At 45.9% G+C, this 16,742-nt stretch overlaps 1 protein-coding gene across 7 annotated transcripts in view; it reads left to right on the plus strand.

Annotated features, from left to right (window-relative positions):
- The window catches only part of TCF4 (transcription factor 4), a 98,507-nt gene extending 82,660 nt beyond the window's left edge, over window positions 1-15,847 (plus strand). For 5 of the 7 annotated variants that reach the window (XM_085529158.1, XM_085529161.1, XM_085529163.1 and 2 more), the window contains 5 exons: window positions 3,022-3,157; window positions 4,129-4,330; window positions 6,296-6,525; window positions 10,759-10,974; window positions 14,670-15,847. In XM_085529158.1, coding sequence (XP_085385284.1) covers window positions 3,022-3,157; window positions 4,129-4,330; window positions 6,296-6,525; window positions 10,759-10,973 — 783 coding nt within the window. In that variant the 3' untranslated portion in view covers window position 10,974; window positions 14,670-15,847. Of the gene's footprint in view, window positions 1-3,021; window positions 3,158-4,128; window positions 4,331-6,295; window positions 6,526-10,758; window positions 10,975-14,669 lie in introns of those variants that run through there. The other 2 variants (XM_085529159.1, XM_085529164.1) reach the window with 2 other exon arrangements.
- The last annotated feature ends 895 nt before the right edge of the window (window positions 15,848-16,742 follow it).

Below are 16,742 nucleotides of genomic sequence, written 5' to 3' on the forward strand. Positions count from 1 at the left end.
TGGGATATGGGATATGGGGTCGCTATGGGGTCGATATGGGGTTATATAGGGTCTATATGGGGTCGATATGGGGTTATAGGGTCGCTATGGGGTTATATAGGGTCTATATGGGATATGGGGTCGATATGGGGTCGATATGGGGTTATAGGGTGGATATAGGGTCGATAAGGGCTTATATGGGGTCGATATGGGGTTATATGGGGTTATATGGGATATAGGGTTTTATAGGGTCGATATGGGGTCAATATGGGGTTATATAGGGTCTATATGGGATATGGGGTCGATATGGGGTTATATAGGGTCTATATGGGATATGGGGTCGATATAGGGTCGATATGGGGTCTATATGGGGTCTATATGGGATTATGGGGTCGATATGGGGTTATAGGGTGGGGATATGGGGTCGATATGGGGTTATATAGGGTCTATATGGGATATGGGGTCGATATGGGGTTATATGGGATATAGGGTCGATATGGGGTCGATATGGGGTCAATATGGGGTTATATGGGGTCGATATGGGGTTATATAGGGTCGATATGGGGTTATATAGGGTCGATATGGGGTTATATGGGATTTGGGGTGGATATAGGGTCGATATGGGGTCGATATGGGGTCGATATGGGGTTATATGGGGTTATATGGGATTTGGGGTCGATATAGGGTGGGTATGGGGTTATATAGGGTCGATATGGGGTTATATGGGGTCGATATGGGGTTATATGGGGTTTTATAGGGTCTATATGGGATTTGGGGTTATATAGGGTGGGATATGGGGTTATATAGGGTCTATATGGGATATAGGGTCGCTATGGGGTCGATATGGGGTTATATAGGGTCGATATGGGGTTGATATGGGGTTATATAGGGTCTATATGGGGTCGATAAGGGGTTATATGGGATATGGGGTGGGATATGGGGAGATGCTTATAGGGTCGGCCGCTAACGGGGTCGCGGGGGCGGCTTATGGGGCCGGCTTGTTGGCAAGGCATTCGGTCATGGTGAGTTCTATGGGGTTATATGGGGTTTTATGGGGTTATATGGGATTTGGGGTCGCTATGGGGTTATATGGGGTTATATAGGGTCTATATGGGATTTGGGGTCGATATGGGGTTATATGGGGTCTATATGGGGTCTATATGGGATATGGGGTGGATATGGGGTTATATGGGGTCGATATGGGGTTATATAGGGTCGATATGGGGTTATAGGGTGGGGATATGGGGTCGATATGGGATATGGGGTCGCTATGGGGTCGATATGGGGTTATATGGGATATGGGGTCGATATGGGGTTATATGGGGTCGATATGGGGTTATATGGGGTCGATATGGGGTTATAGGGTGGGGATATGGGGTCGATACGGGGTTATATGGGGTTATATAGGGTCTATATGGGATATGGGGTCGATATGGGGTTATAGGGTGGGGATATGGGGTCGATATGGGGTCGATATGGGGTTATATGGGGTTGGGGTGGGATATGGGGTCGATATGGGGTTATATAGGGTCGATATGGGGTTATAGGGAGGGGATATGGGGTTATATGGGATTTGGGGTCGATATAGGGCGGGTATGGGGTTATATGGGGTCGATATAGGGCCAGGGGTCTAATAGGGGGATATGGGGTCGATATGGGGTCGATATGGGGTTATATGGGGTCAATATGGGATATGGGGTCGATATGGGGTCGATATGGGGTTATAGGGTGGGATATGGGATATGGGGTCGATATGGGGTTATATAGGGTCTATATGGGGTCGATAAGGGGTTATATGGGATATGGGGTGGGATATGGGGAGATGCTTATAGGGTCGGCCGCTAACGGGGTCGCGGGGACGGCTTATGGGGCCGGCTTGTTGGCGAGGCATTCGGTCATGGTGAGTTCTATGGGGTTATATGGGATTTGGGGTCGCTATGGGGTTTTATGGGGTCTATATGGGATTTGGGGTGGATATGGGGTGGATATAGGGTCGATATGGGGTTATATGGGATTTGGGGTCGATATGGGGTCGATATGGGGTTATATGGGGTTATATGGGGTCGATATGGAGTTATAGGGTGGGATATGGGATATGGGGTCGATATAGGGTGGATATGGGGTCGATATAGGGTGGATATGGGGTCGATATGGGGTTATATGGGGTCGATATGGGGTTATATAGGGTCTATATGGGGTTATATGGGATATGTGGTTATATGGGGTTATATGGGGGTATATGGGGTGGATATGGGATATAAGACCCCATAGACCCCATAGGACCCCCATAGAATCCCATAGAACCCATAGGACCCCATAGAGACCCCATAGAGACCCCATAGAACCCCATAGAGACCCCATAGGACCCCATAGGACCCCATAAGACCCCATAGGACCCCATAGAGACCCCATAGAACCCCATAAGACCCCATAGAATCCCATAGAACCCTATAGACCCCATAAGACCCCATAGAGACCCCATAGAGCCCCATAGGACCCCATAGGACCCCATAGGACCCCATAAGACCCCATAGACCCCATAGGACCCCATAGAACCCCATAGAGACCCTATAGACCCCATAGAACCCCATAGGACCCCATAGGGCCCCATAGACCCCATAGGACCCCATAGACCCCATAGGACCCCATAAGACCCCATAGAACCCCATAAGACCCCATAGGACCCCATAGACCCCATAGAACCCCATAAGACCCCCATAGGACCCCATAAGACCCCATAGGACCCCATAGGATTACATAGAGACCCCATAGACCCCATAGGACCCCATAGACCCCATAAGACCCCATAGACCCCATAGAACCCCATAGAGACCCCATAGGACCCCATAAGACCCCATAGATCCCCCATAAGACCCCATAGGACCCCATAGAACCCATAGGACCCCATAGAGACCCCATAGGACCCCATAGAGCCCCATAGGACCCCATAGAACCCTATAGGACCCCATAGACCCCCATAGACCCCATAGACCCCATAGACCCCATAGGACCCCATAACCTTGCATTGCTCTTCCCCTATAGGTCGGTGCCCACAGGGACGATCCAATGGGGTTGCGTTCCGCTCACTCGCTGCTGCCCAATCAGGTGACGGTGCCGCAGCTCCCCGTCCAATCAGCGACGTCGCCCGAGCTCAATCACGGCCACGATCCGTATAGGGGTGAGGAGCAACGGGGGTTGCATTGGGTTGCATTGGGTTGCATTGGGTTGCATTGCTTTGCATTGCATTGCATTGCTTTGCAACCTATTGCATTGCATTGCATTGCATTGTATTGCATTGCATGGGGTTGCATTGCATTGCATTGCAAAGCATTGGACCCCATTGCACTGCAATGCATTGCATTGCACCCACCTTGCATTGCATTGCACCCTTCTTGCTTTGCATCCTATTGCATTGCTTTGCAAGCTATTGCATTGCACGTGGTTTGCTTTGCATTGCAACCTATTGCATTGCATTGCTTTGCAAGCTATTGTATTGCATTGCTTTGCAAGCTATTGCATTGCATTGCATCCTATTGCAACCCATTGAATTGCATTGCATTGCAACCTATTGCATTGCATTGGGTTGGGTTGCATTGCTTTGCATTGCATTGCATTGCATTGGGTTGCATTGGGTTGCATGGGGTTGCATTGCATTGCATTGCATTGCATTGTATTGCATTGCATTGCTTTGCAAGCTATTGTATTGTATTGCATTGCATTGCATCCCATTGCATTGCACCACATTGCACCCAGCTTGCATTGCATCCCATTGCATTGCATCGTATTGCAACCAGCTTGCATTGCACGTGGCTTGCTTTGCTTTGCTTTGCATTGCATTGAATCCCATTGCACCCTATTGCATTGCATTGCATTGCATTGCATCTCATTGCCTTGCATCCTATTGCATTGCATTGCAACCTCTTGCATTGCACTCCTTTGCACCCAGCTTGCATTGCATCCCATTGCATTGCACACAGTTTGCATTGCTTTGCATTGTATCCCATCCCATTGCACCCACTTTGCATTGCATTGCATCACACCCACTTTGCATTGCGTTGCATTGCATTGCATTGCACCCACTTTGCATTGCATTGCATTGCATTGCATTGCATTGCATTGCATCTCATCGCCTTGCATTGCACCTTGCAGGCCTGGCGTCCGGTTTGCAAGGTCAGAGCGTGTCGTCGGGCAGCTCGGAGCTGAAATCGGACGATGAAGGCGGCGCCGACGAGAATCATTTGCACGAGGCCAAAAGCGGCTGCAACAGCAACAGCAGCAACAACGGCAGCGACGACAAGAAGCCGGAGGACGACAAGAAGGAGCTGAAAGCAATTACGAGGTCAAGGTCTAGGTAACAAGATTGCAAGTGCAACGGGGGTTGCAATGCAAACGGGGGTTGCAATGCAAAAGTGAAGGGGGTTGCATTGCAAAAGGGGGTTGCAAAAGGTTGCAATGCAAAAGGTTGCAATGCAAAAGCAAAAGGGGTTGCATTGCAAAAGCGAAGGGGGTTGCAATGCAAAAGGGGGTTGCATTGCAAGTGCAACGGGGGTTGCAATGCAAACGGGGGTTGCAAAAGGTTGCAATGCAAAAGGGGGTTGCAATGCAAAGGGGGGTTGCAATGCAACCGGTTGCAATGGAAAAGGGGGTTGCAATGCAAAAGTGGGGCTTGCAATGAAGTATTGCAATGCAAAAGGGTGTTGCAAAAGGAAAAGGGATTGCAATGCAAAAGGGGGTTGCATTGCAAAAGGGGGTTGCAATGCAAAAGGTTGCAATGCAAAAGGGGGTTGCAATGCAAAAGCAATTGGGGTTGCATTGCAAAATGGGGTTGCATTGCAAAATGGGGTTGCAATGCAAAACGTTGCAATGCAAAACGGGGTTGCAATGCAAACGGGGGTTGCAATGCAAAGGGGGGTTGCAATGCAAAAGCAATTGGGGTTGCAATGCAAAAGAGGGTTGCAAAAGGAACAGGGGTTGCATTGCAAAAGGTTGTAATAGAAATGGGGATTGGAATGCAAAAGCAAAAGGGGTTGCATTGCAAAAGTGAAGGGGGTTGCAATGCAAAAGGGGGTTGCAAAAGGAACAGGGGTTGCATTGCAAAAGGGGGTTGCAATGCAATTAGGGGTTGCAATGGAAATAGGGATTGCAATGCAAAAGTGAAGGGGGTTGCATTGCAAAATGGGGTTTCATTGCAAAATGCGGTTGCAATGCAAAAGGTTGCAATGCAAAAGGGGGTTGCAATGCAAAAGTGTAGGGGGTTGCAATGCAAAAGGGGGTTGCAATGCAAAAGCAATTGGGGTTGCAATGCAAAAGTGGGGCTTGCAATGAAGGGTTGCAATGCAAAAGGGGTTGCAATGCAAAAGGGGGTTGCAATGCAAAAGTGAAGGGGGTTGCAATGCAAAAGGGGGTTGCAAAAGGAAAAGGGTTTGCATTGCAAAAGGTTGCAATGCAAAGAGGGGTGGCAATGCAAAAGGGGATTGCAATGCAAAAGGAACAGGGGTTGCATTGCAAAAGGTTGTAATAGAAATGGGGATTGCAATGCAAAAGCAAAAGGGGTTGCATTGCAAAAGTGAAGGGGGTTGCAATGCAAAGGGGGGTTGTAATGCAAAAGGAACAGGGGTTGCATTGCAAAAGGTTGCAATAGAAATAGGGGTTGCATTGCAAAAGGGGATTGCAAAAGGAAAAGGGTTTGCATTGCAAAAGTGAAGGGGGTTGCATTGTAAAAGAGGGTTGCAGTGGAAAAGGGGGTTGCAATGCAAAATGTTGCAATGGAAATGGGGGTTGCAATGCAGAGAAGGGTTGCAATGCACAAGCAACAGGGCTTGCAATGCAAAAGGTTGCAATGCAAAAGGTTGCAATGCAAAAGGGGGTTGCAATGGAAAAGGGGGTTGCAGTGCAAAAGCAATTGGGGTTGCAATGCAAAAGGGGGTTGCAAAAGGAAAAGGGTTTGCATTGCAAAATGGGGTTGCAATGCAAAAGGGGGTTGCAATGCGAAAGCAATGGGGGTTGCAATGCAAAAGGGGGTTGCATTGCAAAATGGGGTTGCAGTGCAAAAGGTTGCAATGCAAAATGGGTTTGCAATGCAGAGAAGGGTTGCAATGCAAAAGCAATAGGGGCTGCAATGCAAAACGTTGCAATGCAAAAGGGGGTTGGAATGCAAAAGCAATTGGGGTTGCATTGCAAAAGGGGATTGCAATGCAAAAGTGGGGCTTGCAATGAAGGGTTGCAATGCAAAAGGGGGTTGCAATGCATTGCACGCTTGCAAGTTGCAAACAAAGCAGCCTGAGATTGATGCCGTTTGCTTTTGCGACCCCAACAGCAACCCGGAAGAGGAAGACTTAACCCCGGAGCAAAAAGCAGAGAGGGAAAAGGAGCGACGCATGGCCAACAATGCAAGAGAGAGACTGAGAGTGAGGGACATCAACGAGGCCTTCAAGGAGCTGGGCAGGATGGTGCAGCTGCATCTGAAGAGCGACAAACCGCAAACCAAGCTGCTCATCCTGCATCAGGCCGTGGCCGTCATCCTCAGCTTGGAGCAGCAAGTCAGAGGTGAGGGGGTTTGCAATGCAATGCAATGCAATGCAAATGGAGGTTGCAATGCAAAAGGGGGTTGCAATGCAATGCAAAAGGGTTTTGCAATGCAATGCAATGCAATTGGGTCTTGCAATGCAAAGGCCTGTTGCAATGCAAAGGGGTCTTGCAATGCAAAAGTTTATGGGGTTGCAATGCAATGGAGGATTACAATGCAATGCAAAAGGGGGGCAGGTTGCAATGCAAAAGGGTCTTGCAATGCAATGCAATTGGATTTTGCAATGCAATGCAATTGGGTCTTGCAATGCAAAAGGGTTTGGGGTTGCAAAGCAATGGAGGATTGCAATGCAATGAAGGATTGCAATGCAATGCAATTGGGTCTTGCAATGCAATTGGGTCTTGCAATGCAAAAGTGCATGGGGTTGCAATGCAAAAGGGTTTGGGGTTGCAATGCAAAAGGGTCTTGCAATGCAATGCAATTGGGTCTTGCAATGCAACAGGGTCTTGCAATGCAATGCAAAAGCGGGGCAGGTTGCAATGCAAAAGGGGGTTGCAATGCAAAAGTGGGTTGCAATGCAATGCAATGCAAAAGGGTTTGGGGTTGCAATGCAATTGGGTCTTGCAATGCAAAGGGGTCTTGCAATGCAACAAAGGATTGCAATGCAATTGGGGTTTGCAATGCAAAAGTGCATGGGGTTGCAATGCAAATTCGGGTTGCAATGCAAAAGGGTTTGGGGTTGCAATACAATGCAAAAGTCTTTGGGGTTGCAATGCAATTGGGTCTTGCAATGCAATAGGGGACGGGGTTGCAATGCAAATTCGGGTTGCAATGCAAAAGGGGAGGGGATTGCAATGCAATGCAATGGGGTCTTGCAATGCAAAAGGGTTTGGTGTTGCAATGCAAAGATGGCTTGCAATGCAATGCAATTGGGTCTTGCAATGCAATGCAAAAGTGCATGGGGTTGCAATGCCATTGGGTCTTGCAATGCAAAAGGGGAGGGGGTTGCAATGCAAAGGTGGGTTGCAATGCAATGCAATGGGGTCTTGCAATGCAATACAACAAAGGATTGAAATGCAATGCAGTGCAATTGGGGGTTGCAATGCAAAAGTGGATGGGGTTGCAATGCAAAAGGGTTTGGGGTTGCAATGCAAAGGGGTCTTGCAATACAATGCAAAGGGGTCTTGCAATGCAATTGGGTCTTGCAATGCAATGCAATGCAATTGGGTTTTGCAATGCAATTGGAGCTTGCAATGCAAAGGCCTGTTGCAATGCAACAAAGGATTGCAATGCAACAAAGGATTGCAATGCAATGCAAAAGGGTTTGGGGTTGCAATTGGGTCTTGCAATGCAATTGGGTTTTGCAATGCAAAGGGGTCTTGCAATGCAATTGAGGACTGCAATGCAATGAAGGATTGCAATGCAAAAGAGGGTTGCAATGCAATCGGGGGTTGCAATGCAAAGGGGTCTTGCATTGCAAAAGTGCATGGGGTTGCAATGCAAATTCGGGTTGCAATGCAAAAGGGGGGGGATTGCGATGCAAAGGTGGGTTGCAATGAAAAAGGGGAGGGGGTTGCAATGCAAAAGGGGAGGGGGTTGCAATGCAATGGGGTCTTGCAATGCAATGCAATTGGGTCTTGCAATGCAATTGGTGGTTGCAATGCAATGCAATGCAACGAAGTATTGCAATGCAAAAGGGTTTGGGGTTGCAATGCAATGGGGTCTTGCAATGCAAAAGTGGATGGGGTTGCAATGCAAAAGGGTTTGGGGTTGCAATGCAAAGGGGTCTTGCAATACAATGCAAAGGGGTCTTGCAATGCAATTGGGTCTTGCAATGCAATGCAATGCAATTGGGTTTTGCAATGCAATTGTGTCTTGCAATGCAATACAAAGGGTTCTTGCAATGCAAAAGTGCATGGGGTTGCAATGCAAAGATGGCTTGCAATGCAATGCAATTGGGTCTTGCAATGCAATGCAAAAGTGCATGGGGTTGCAATGCATTTGGGTCTTGCAATGCAATAGGGGAGGGGATTGCAATGCATTTGGGTCTTGCAATGCAAAAGTGCATGGGGTTGCAATGCAAATTCGGATTGCAATGCAATGCAATTGGCTCTTGCAATGCAAAGGCTTGTTGCAATGCAATTGACGATTGCAATGCAAAGGGGTCTTGAAATGCAAAGGTGGGGTGCAATGCATTGCAGTTGGGGGTTGCAATGCAATGAAGGATTGCAATGCAAAAGGGGAGGGGATTGCAATGCAATGCATAAGGGTCTTGCAATGCAAAAGGGAAGGGGGTTGCAATGCAAAAGGGTTTGGGGTTGCAATGCATTTGGGTCTTGCAATGCAATGCAAAGGGGTCTTGCAATGCAAAGCATATTAGGGTTGCAATGCAATTGGGTCTTGCAATGCAATGCAATTGGGGGTTGCAATGCAATGCAAAGGGTTCTTGCAATGCAAAAGTGCATGGGGTTGCAATGCAAATTTGGATTGCAATGCAATGCAAAGGGGTTGTGCAATGCAAAAGGGGAGGTGATTGCAATGCAATGCAATTGGAGCTTGCAATGCAAAAGGGGGGCAGGTTGCAATGCAACAAAGGATTGCAATGCAAAAGTGTTTGGGGTTGCAATGCAATGCAATTGGGTTTTGCAATGCAATTGTGTCTTGCAATGCAATGCAAAAGTCTTTGGGGTTGCAATGCAATTGGGTCTTGCAATGCAATGCAAAGGGGTCTTGCAATGCAATGCAAAAGGGGAGGGGGTTGCAATGCAAAGGTGGGTTGCACTGCACTGCAAAGGGGTCATGCAATGCAATGCAATTGAGGATTGCAATGCAAAAGTGGATGGGGTTGCAATGCAAAAGGGGAGGGGGTTGCAATGCAAAGATGGCTTGCAATGCAATGCAATTGGGTCTTGCAATGCAATGCAAAAGGGTTTGGGGTTGCAATGCAATTGAGGGTTGCAATGCAATTGAGGGTTGCAATGCAAAAGTGCATGGGGTTGCAATGTAAATTCGGGTTGCAATGCAAAAGGGTTTGGGGTTGCAATGCAATTAGGTCTTGCAATGCAAAAGGGGAAGGGATTGCAATGCAAATTCGGATTGCAATGCAAAGGGGTCTCGCAGTACAATGCAACAAAGGATTGCATTGCAATGCAATTGAGTCTTGCAATGCAATAGGGGAGGGGCTTGCAATGCAAAGATGGCTTGCAATGCAATGCAAAGGGGTCTTGCAATGCAAAGATGGCTTGCAATGCAATGCAAAGGGGTCTTGCAATGCAATGCAAAAGTGCATGGGGTTGCAATGCAATTGGGTCTTGCAATGCAAAAGTGCATGGGGTTGCAATGCAAAGGTAGGTTGCAATGCAAAGGTGGGTTGCAATGCAATGCAAAAGGGTCTTGCAATGCAAAAGTGCATGGGGTTGCAATGCAATTGAGGATTGCAATGCAAAAGTGCATGGGGTTGCAATGCAAAAGGGTTTGGGGTTGCAATGCATTTGGGTCTTGCAATGCAATGCAACAAAGGATTGCAATGCAATTGGGGGTTGCAATGCAAAAGTCTTTGGGGTTGCAATGCAAGTAGGTCTTGCAATGCAATGCAATTGGGTCTTGCAATGCAATGCAATGCAACTGGGGGTTGCAATGCAATGCAATTGAAGATTGCAATGCAAAAGTGCATGGGGTTGCAATGCAAATTCAGGTTGCAATGCAAAAGGGGAAGGTCTTGCAATGCAAAGGTGGGTTGCAATGCAATGCAATTGGGTCTTGCAATGCAAAGGGGTCTTGCAATGCAATGCAAAAGGGTCTTGCAATGCAATGGGGGAGGGGGTTGCAATGCAATGCAACAAAGGATTGCATTGCAATGCAATTGGCTCTTGCAATGCAATGCAAAGGGGTTGTGCAATGCAAAAGGGGAGGGGATTGCAATGCAAAGGTGGGTTGCAATGCAAAGGGGTCTTGCAATGCAATTCAATTGGGTCTTGCAATGCAAAAGGGGAGGTGATTGCAATGCAATACAGATGGGTCTTGCAATGCAATGCAAAAGGCTTTGGGGTTGCAATGCAATTAGGTCTTGCAATGCAAAAGTGTTCGGGGTTGCAATGCAAAGGGGTCTTGCAATGCAATGCACTTGGGTCTTGCAATGCAATGCAAAAGGCTTTGGGGTTGCAATGCAAAGGGGTCTTGCAATGCAAAAGTGCATGGGGTTGCAATCGGTTTTGCAACACGATCATCTCATGCATCTCCCGTTTGCTTTGCAGAGCGCAACCTGAACCCGAAGGCGGCTTGTTTGAAGCGTCGGGAGGAAGAGAAAGTGGGGGGGGGGGGGGGAGGGGGGGGAGGCGACCCCCACCCCCCCCCCCACCCCCCCCCCACCCCCCCCCCCAGCTTTGGCTTTGGCCGCTTCCCATCCGGCCATGGGGGACGGGGGGGCTCATATGGGGCAGATGTGACCCCCCCCATTAATAGGGTTTAAGGTGGGTTATATGGGGTTATATGGGGTTATATGGGGTTCTATGGGGTTCTATGGGGTTATATGAGGTTATATGGGGTTATATGGGGTTCTATGGGGTTCTATGGGGTTCTATGGGGTTTAATGGGGTCTATATGGGGTTATATGGGGTTATATGAAGTCTTGGGGGGGGTTAATGGGGGTTTAATGGGGTTTTATGGGGTTATTAGTGGGTTATTAGGGGATTATTAGGCACTAATAGGGTTATTAATGGGGTTATATGGGGTTATATGGGGTTATATGGGGTTATATGGGGGGTATAAGGGGGGTATAAGGGGGTTTAATGGGGATTAATAGGGATTAATAGGGTTATTAGTGGGTTATTAGGGGGTTAATAGGGGATTAATAGGGATTAATAGGGATTAATAGGGGTTAATAGGGATTAATAGGGGTTTATTAGGGATTAATAGGGATTAATAGGGTTATTAGTGGGTTATTAGGGGTCTTGGGGGGGTTTAATGGGGTTTAATGGGGGTTTAATGGGGTTTAATGGGGATTAATAGGGGTTTATTAGGGATTAATAGGGATTAATAGGGGTTATTAGGGATTAATAGGGGATTAATAGGGATTAATAGGGATTATTAGGCACTAATAGGGTTCTTAATGGGGTTGGCTTTGGCCGCTTCCCATCCGGCCATGGGGGACGGGGGGGCTCATATGGGGCAGATGTGACCCCCCCCCATTAATAGGGTTGGAGGTGGGTTATATGGGGTTCTATGGGGTTCTATGGGGTTATATGGGGTTATATATGGGGTTATATGGGGTTATATGGGGTTCTATGGGGGTTTAATGGGGTTTAATGGGGATTAATAGGGTTATTAGTGGATTATTAGGGGATTTAATGGGGTTTAATGGGGTTATTAGTGGGTTAATAGGGGATTAATAGGGATTAATAGGGATTAATAGGGGTATAATGGGGTTTAATGGGGTTATTAGGGGGTTAATAGGGATTAATAGGGGATTTATTAGGGATTAATAGGGATTAATAGGGATTTATTAGGGATTAATAGGGGTTTAATGGGGTTTAATAGGGATTAATAGGGGTTATTAGTGGGTTATTAGTGGGTTAATAGGGGATTAATAGGGATTTATTAGGGATTAATAGGGATTAATAGGGGATTATTAGGGATTAATAGGGGTATAATGGGGTTTAATGGGGTTATATGGGGTTATATGGGGTATAATGGGGTTATATGGGGTTATATGGGGGTTTAATGGGGATTAATAGGGATTAATAGGCACTAATAGGGTTATTAATGGGGTTATATGGGGTTATTATGGGGTTTAATGGGGTTTAACGGGGTTTAATGGGGGTTAATGGGGGTTTAATGGGGTATAATGGGGTTATATGGGGGTTATATGGGGTTATTAGTGGGTTAATAGGGGATTAATAGGGGATTAATAGGGATTAATAGGGGTTTATTAGGGATTAATAGGGGTTATTAGGGGTTATTAGTGGGTTAATAGGGGATTAATAGGGATTTATTAGGGATTAATAGCGATTTATTAGGGATTAATAGGGATTAATAGGGATTAATAGGGATTATTAGGCACTAATAGGGTCATTAATGGGGATTAATAGGGATTAATAGGGATTATTAGGCACTAATAGGGTTATTAATGGGGTTTAATGGGGTTTAATGGGGTTATATGGGGTTATATGGGGGTTATATGGGGTTCTATGGGGTTAATGGGGTTATATGGGGTTCTATGGGGTTCTATGGGGTTATATGGGGTTCTATGGGGTTAATGGGGTTATATGGGGTTCTATGGGGTTCTATGGGGTTATATGGGGTTCTATGGGGTTATATGGGGTTATATGGGGTTCTATGGGGTTATATGGGGGTATATGGGGTTCTATGGGGTTATATGGGGGTTATATGGGGTTATATGGGGTTCTATGGGGTTATATGGGGTCTATATGGGGTTATATGGGGTTATATGGGGTTATATGGGGTTATATGGGGTTATATGGGGTTATATGGGGTTATATGGGGTTATATGGGGTTATATGGGGTTATATGGGGGTATATGGGGTTATATGGGGTTATATGGGGGTATATGGGGTTATAATGGGGGTTAATGGGGTTATATGGGGTTATATGGGGTTATATGGGGTTATATGGGGTTATATGGGGTTCAATGGGGTTTAATGGGGTTATATGGGGTTATATGGGGGTTATATGGGGTTATATGGGGTTATATGGGGTTATATGGGGTTATATGGGGTTCTATGGGGGTTATATGGGGTTATATGGGGTTCTATGGGGTTCTATGGGGTTATATGGGGGTATATGGGGGTTATATGGGGTTCTATGGGGTTATATGGGGTTATATGGGGTTCTATGGGGTTATATGGGGTTATATGGGGTTATATGGGGTTATATGGGGTTATATGGGGTTATATGGGGGTTATATGGGGTTATATGGGGTTATATGGGGTTGTATGGGGTTATATGGGGTTCTATGGGGTTCTATGGGGTTATATGGGGTTATATGGGGTTATATGGGGTTATATGGGGTTATATGGGGTTATATGGGGTTATATGGGGTTCTATGGGGTTATATGGGGGTTATATGGGGTTATATGGGGTTATATGGGGTTATATGGGGTTATATGGGGTTCTATGGGGTTCTATGGGGTTATATGGGGTTATATGGGGTTATATGGGGGTTATATGGGGGTATATGGGGTTATATGGGGTTCTATGGGGTTATATGGGGTTATATGGGGGTATATGGGGGTATATGGGGTTATATGGGGTTCTATGGGGTTCTATGGGGTTATATGGGGTTATATGGGGTTATATGGGGTTTAATGGGGTTCTATGGGGTTCTATGGGGTTATATGGGGTTATATGGGGTTATATGGGGTTATATGGGGTTATATGGGGTTATATGGGGTATATGGGGTTATATGGGGTTATATGGGGTTATATGGGGTTATATGGGGTTATATGGGGTTATATGGGGTTATATGGGGTTCTATGGGGTTATATGGGGTTATATGGGGGTTATATGGGGTTATATGGGGTTATATGGGGTTATATGGGGTTATATGGGGTTTAATGGGGTTATATGGGGTTATATGGGGTTATATGGGGTTCTATGGGGTTATATGGGGTTATATGGGGTTATATGGGGTTATATGGGGTTTAATGGGGATTAATGGGGTTAATAGGGATTATTAGGGCTATTAATTAATTATTAGGGCTATTAATGCCATTATTAGGGCTATTAATTAATTATAAGGGCTATTAATTAATCATTAATTAATTATTAATTAATTATTAGGGCTATTAATGCCATTATTAGTGCAATTAATTAATTATTAGAGCATAAATTAATTATTAGGGCCATTATTAGAGCTATTAATTAATTATAATGGCCATTAATTAATTATTAATTAATTATTAATTAATTATTAGGGCTATTAATTAATTATTAGGGCTATTAATGCCATTATTGGGGACTAATAATTAATTAATACGGCTAATAATGAATTAATAAGGCTAATAATGAACTAATAAGGCAATTAATTATTAGGATTATTAATTAATTATTAGGGCTATTAATTATTAATTAATTAATTAATTATTAATTATTAATTAATTATTAGCCCTAATTAACCCTAATTAACTCCATCTTTTCCCTTTCCAGGTCCATACCGATGTCGGATCATCCCCCCCCCCTTAATTAATTAATTAATTAATTAATGATTAATTAATTAATGACCGGCCATTAATTAATTAATCCATTAATCCAGGCCTCATTAGCACTCAATAGGGGACCTAGAAGGGGGCGGGGCTATGCAAATCAGGCTCATGAATATATAATCACGTGCTAATGAGGCCTCTATGGCTGTTAATGGGGGTGGGGGCGGGGCTTGACGGAGCCACGCCCCTTCATTTGCATAAAGGGGCGGGGTTAAAGAGGACGCATCCATATATGGATAAAGGGGGCGGGGCTACGGAGGTCACACCCATATATGGAGGTGGGGGGGGGCTATGCCCATATATGGAAAGGGGGCGTGGCTACGGACACGCCATATATGGAAAGGGGGCGGAGCTATGCAAATCATGCCCATATATGGTAAAGGGGGTGGAGCTAAGCCCATATAGTGTCTTATAGGGAAGCCCCGCCCACATATATGCAGATTAGACGCTCCATATAAGGCAATGTGGGCGTGGCTTATGGAGCCCTGCCCATATATGGAAAGGGGGCGGGGCTAAGGACTCCATATAAGGAAATATGGGCGTGGCCAAGAGCCCCCATAGACTATAATGGGAGGGGGCGTGGCCAAGAGCCCCCATAGACTATAATGGGAGGGGGCGTGGCCAAGAGCCCCCATAGACTATAATGGGAGGGGGCGTGGCCAAGAGCCCCCATAGACTATAATGGGAGGGGGCGTGGCCAAGAGCCCCCATAGACTATAATGGGAGGGGGCGTGGCCAAGAGCCCCCATAGACTATAATGGGAGGGGGCGTGGCTTAGCGCAGCCCATGCCCATATAAGGAGAAGTGGGCGTGGCCAAGAGCCCCCATAGACTATAATGGGAGGGGGCGTGGCTTAGCGTAGCCCCGCCCCCTCCCATTCAACTCAATGGGGATAAGAGGGACCGAGGGGGGAGGGGGGGGGGGGGGTTAATTAAGGGTTAATGAATATTCATGAGCGACTTAATTAATGAATTAACGACTAATTAATCGGAGCCGGTGGGGATTTCTTCTTATTTCTCGCTTCATTTCTGTTCCCCTTTTCTTTAATCCCGGAACCGCGGTGCCTTTCTTTCCCCTTCCTGTTCTTAATTATGTTAATGAATATGCTAATGAGTATGCTAATGAGTCGGGCTAATTAAGGTTTAATTAAGGGGGTCATTCATTACTATGGGGGGGGGGTCTTAACGAGCCTTATAATGAGCACTTTGATTCTGTATATGGGGTTGGGGGGGCGGCGCTAACGAAGGAGGCCTTAATGTGGTTCATTTGCATAAATTTGCATAGATTTGCATACATTTCCATCCAGGGATCCCATTGGTTCGTCGACATGAGGCCTTAATTGAATATTAATTAGGTGTGAATATTAATTAAGCAAGATGACGGCCCTGATTGGCTTCCATTCGGTCGAATCCGGGTCTCATTTGCATAAATTAGCATACTGAGCTCATTTGCATAGATTAGCATCCAGGGATCCCAATGGTTCATCGACATGAGGCCTTAATTGAATATTAATTAGGAAAGAAGCAAGATGGCGGCTTCCAAGGCACTAAGCAGGTCCTCATTTGCATAAATTATGATCCTAATTTGCATAAATTAGCATACACAGCTCGTTTGCATAGATTAGCGAAGAGGGATCCCATTGGTTCGCTGATAATGAGGCCTTACCTGAATATTAATTAGGTAAGGAGCAAAAAGGGGGTCCTGATTGGTTTCAGTCTGTGCCTCATTTGCATAAATTAGCATACAGGTTCATCTGCATAAATTAGTGCTCATTTGCATAAATTAGAAGGATCCCATTGGATCTCATAGGCCTTAATGGAAGGAACAAGATGGCGGCCCAGGTTGGCTTGGCAGCTCGTCCTCATTTGCATAAATTAACATAGATGGCTCATTTGCATAGATTAGCATACAGGGATCCCATTAATTAGTTGGAATCCAATAACCATTAATGAGGTATTGACTAATTAATTGATCTAATGAGCTCTAGATCAAGATGGCAGCCCAGATCACCCTCATT

This window comes from Coturnix japonica, chromosome Z, assembly GCF_054131305.1.
Source record: "Coturnix japonica strain WE chromosome Z, WE-NBRP24, whole genome shotgun sequence".
Taxonomy (NCBI): Eukaryota; Metazoa; Chordata; class Aves; order Galliformes; family Phasianidae; genus Coturnix; species Coturnix japonica.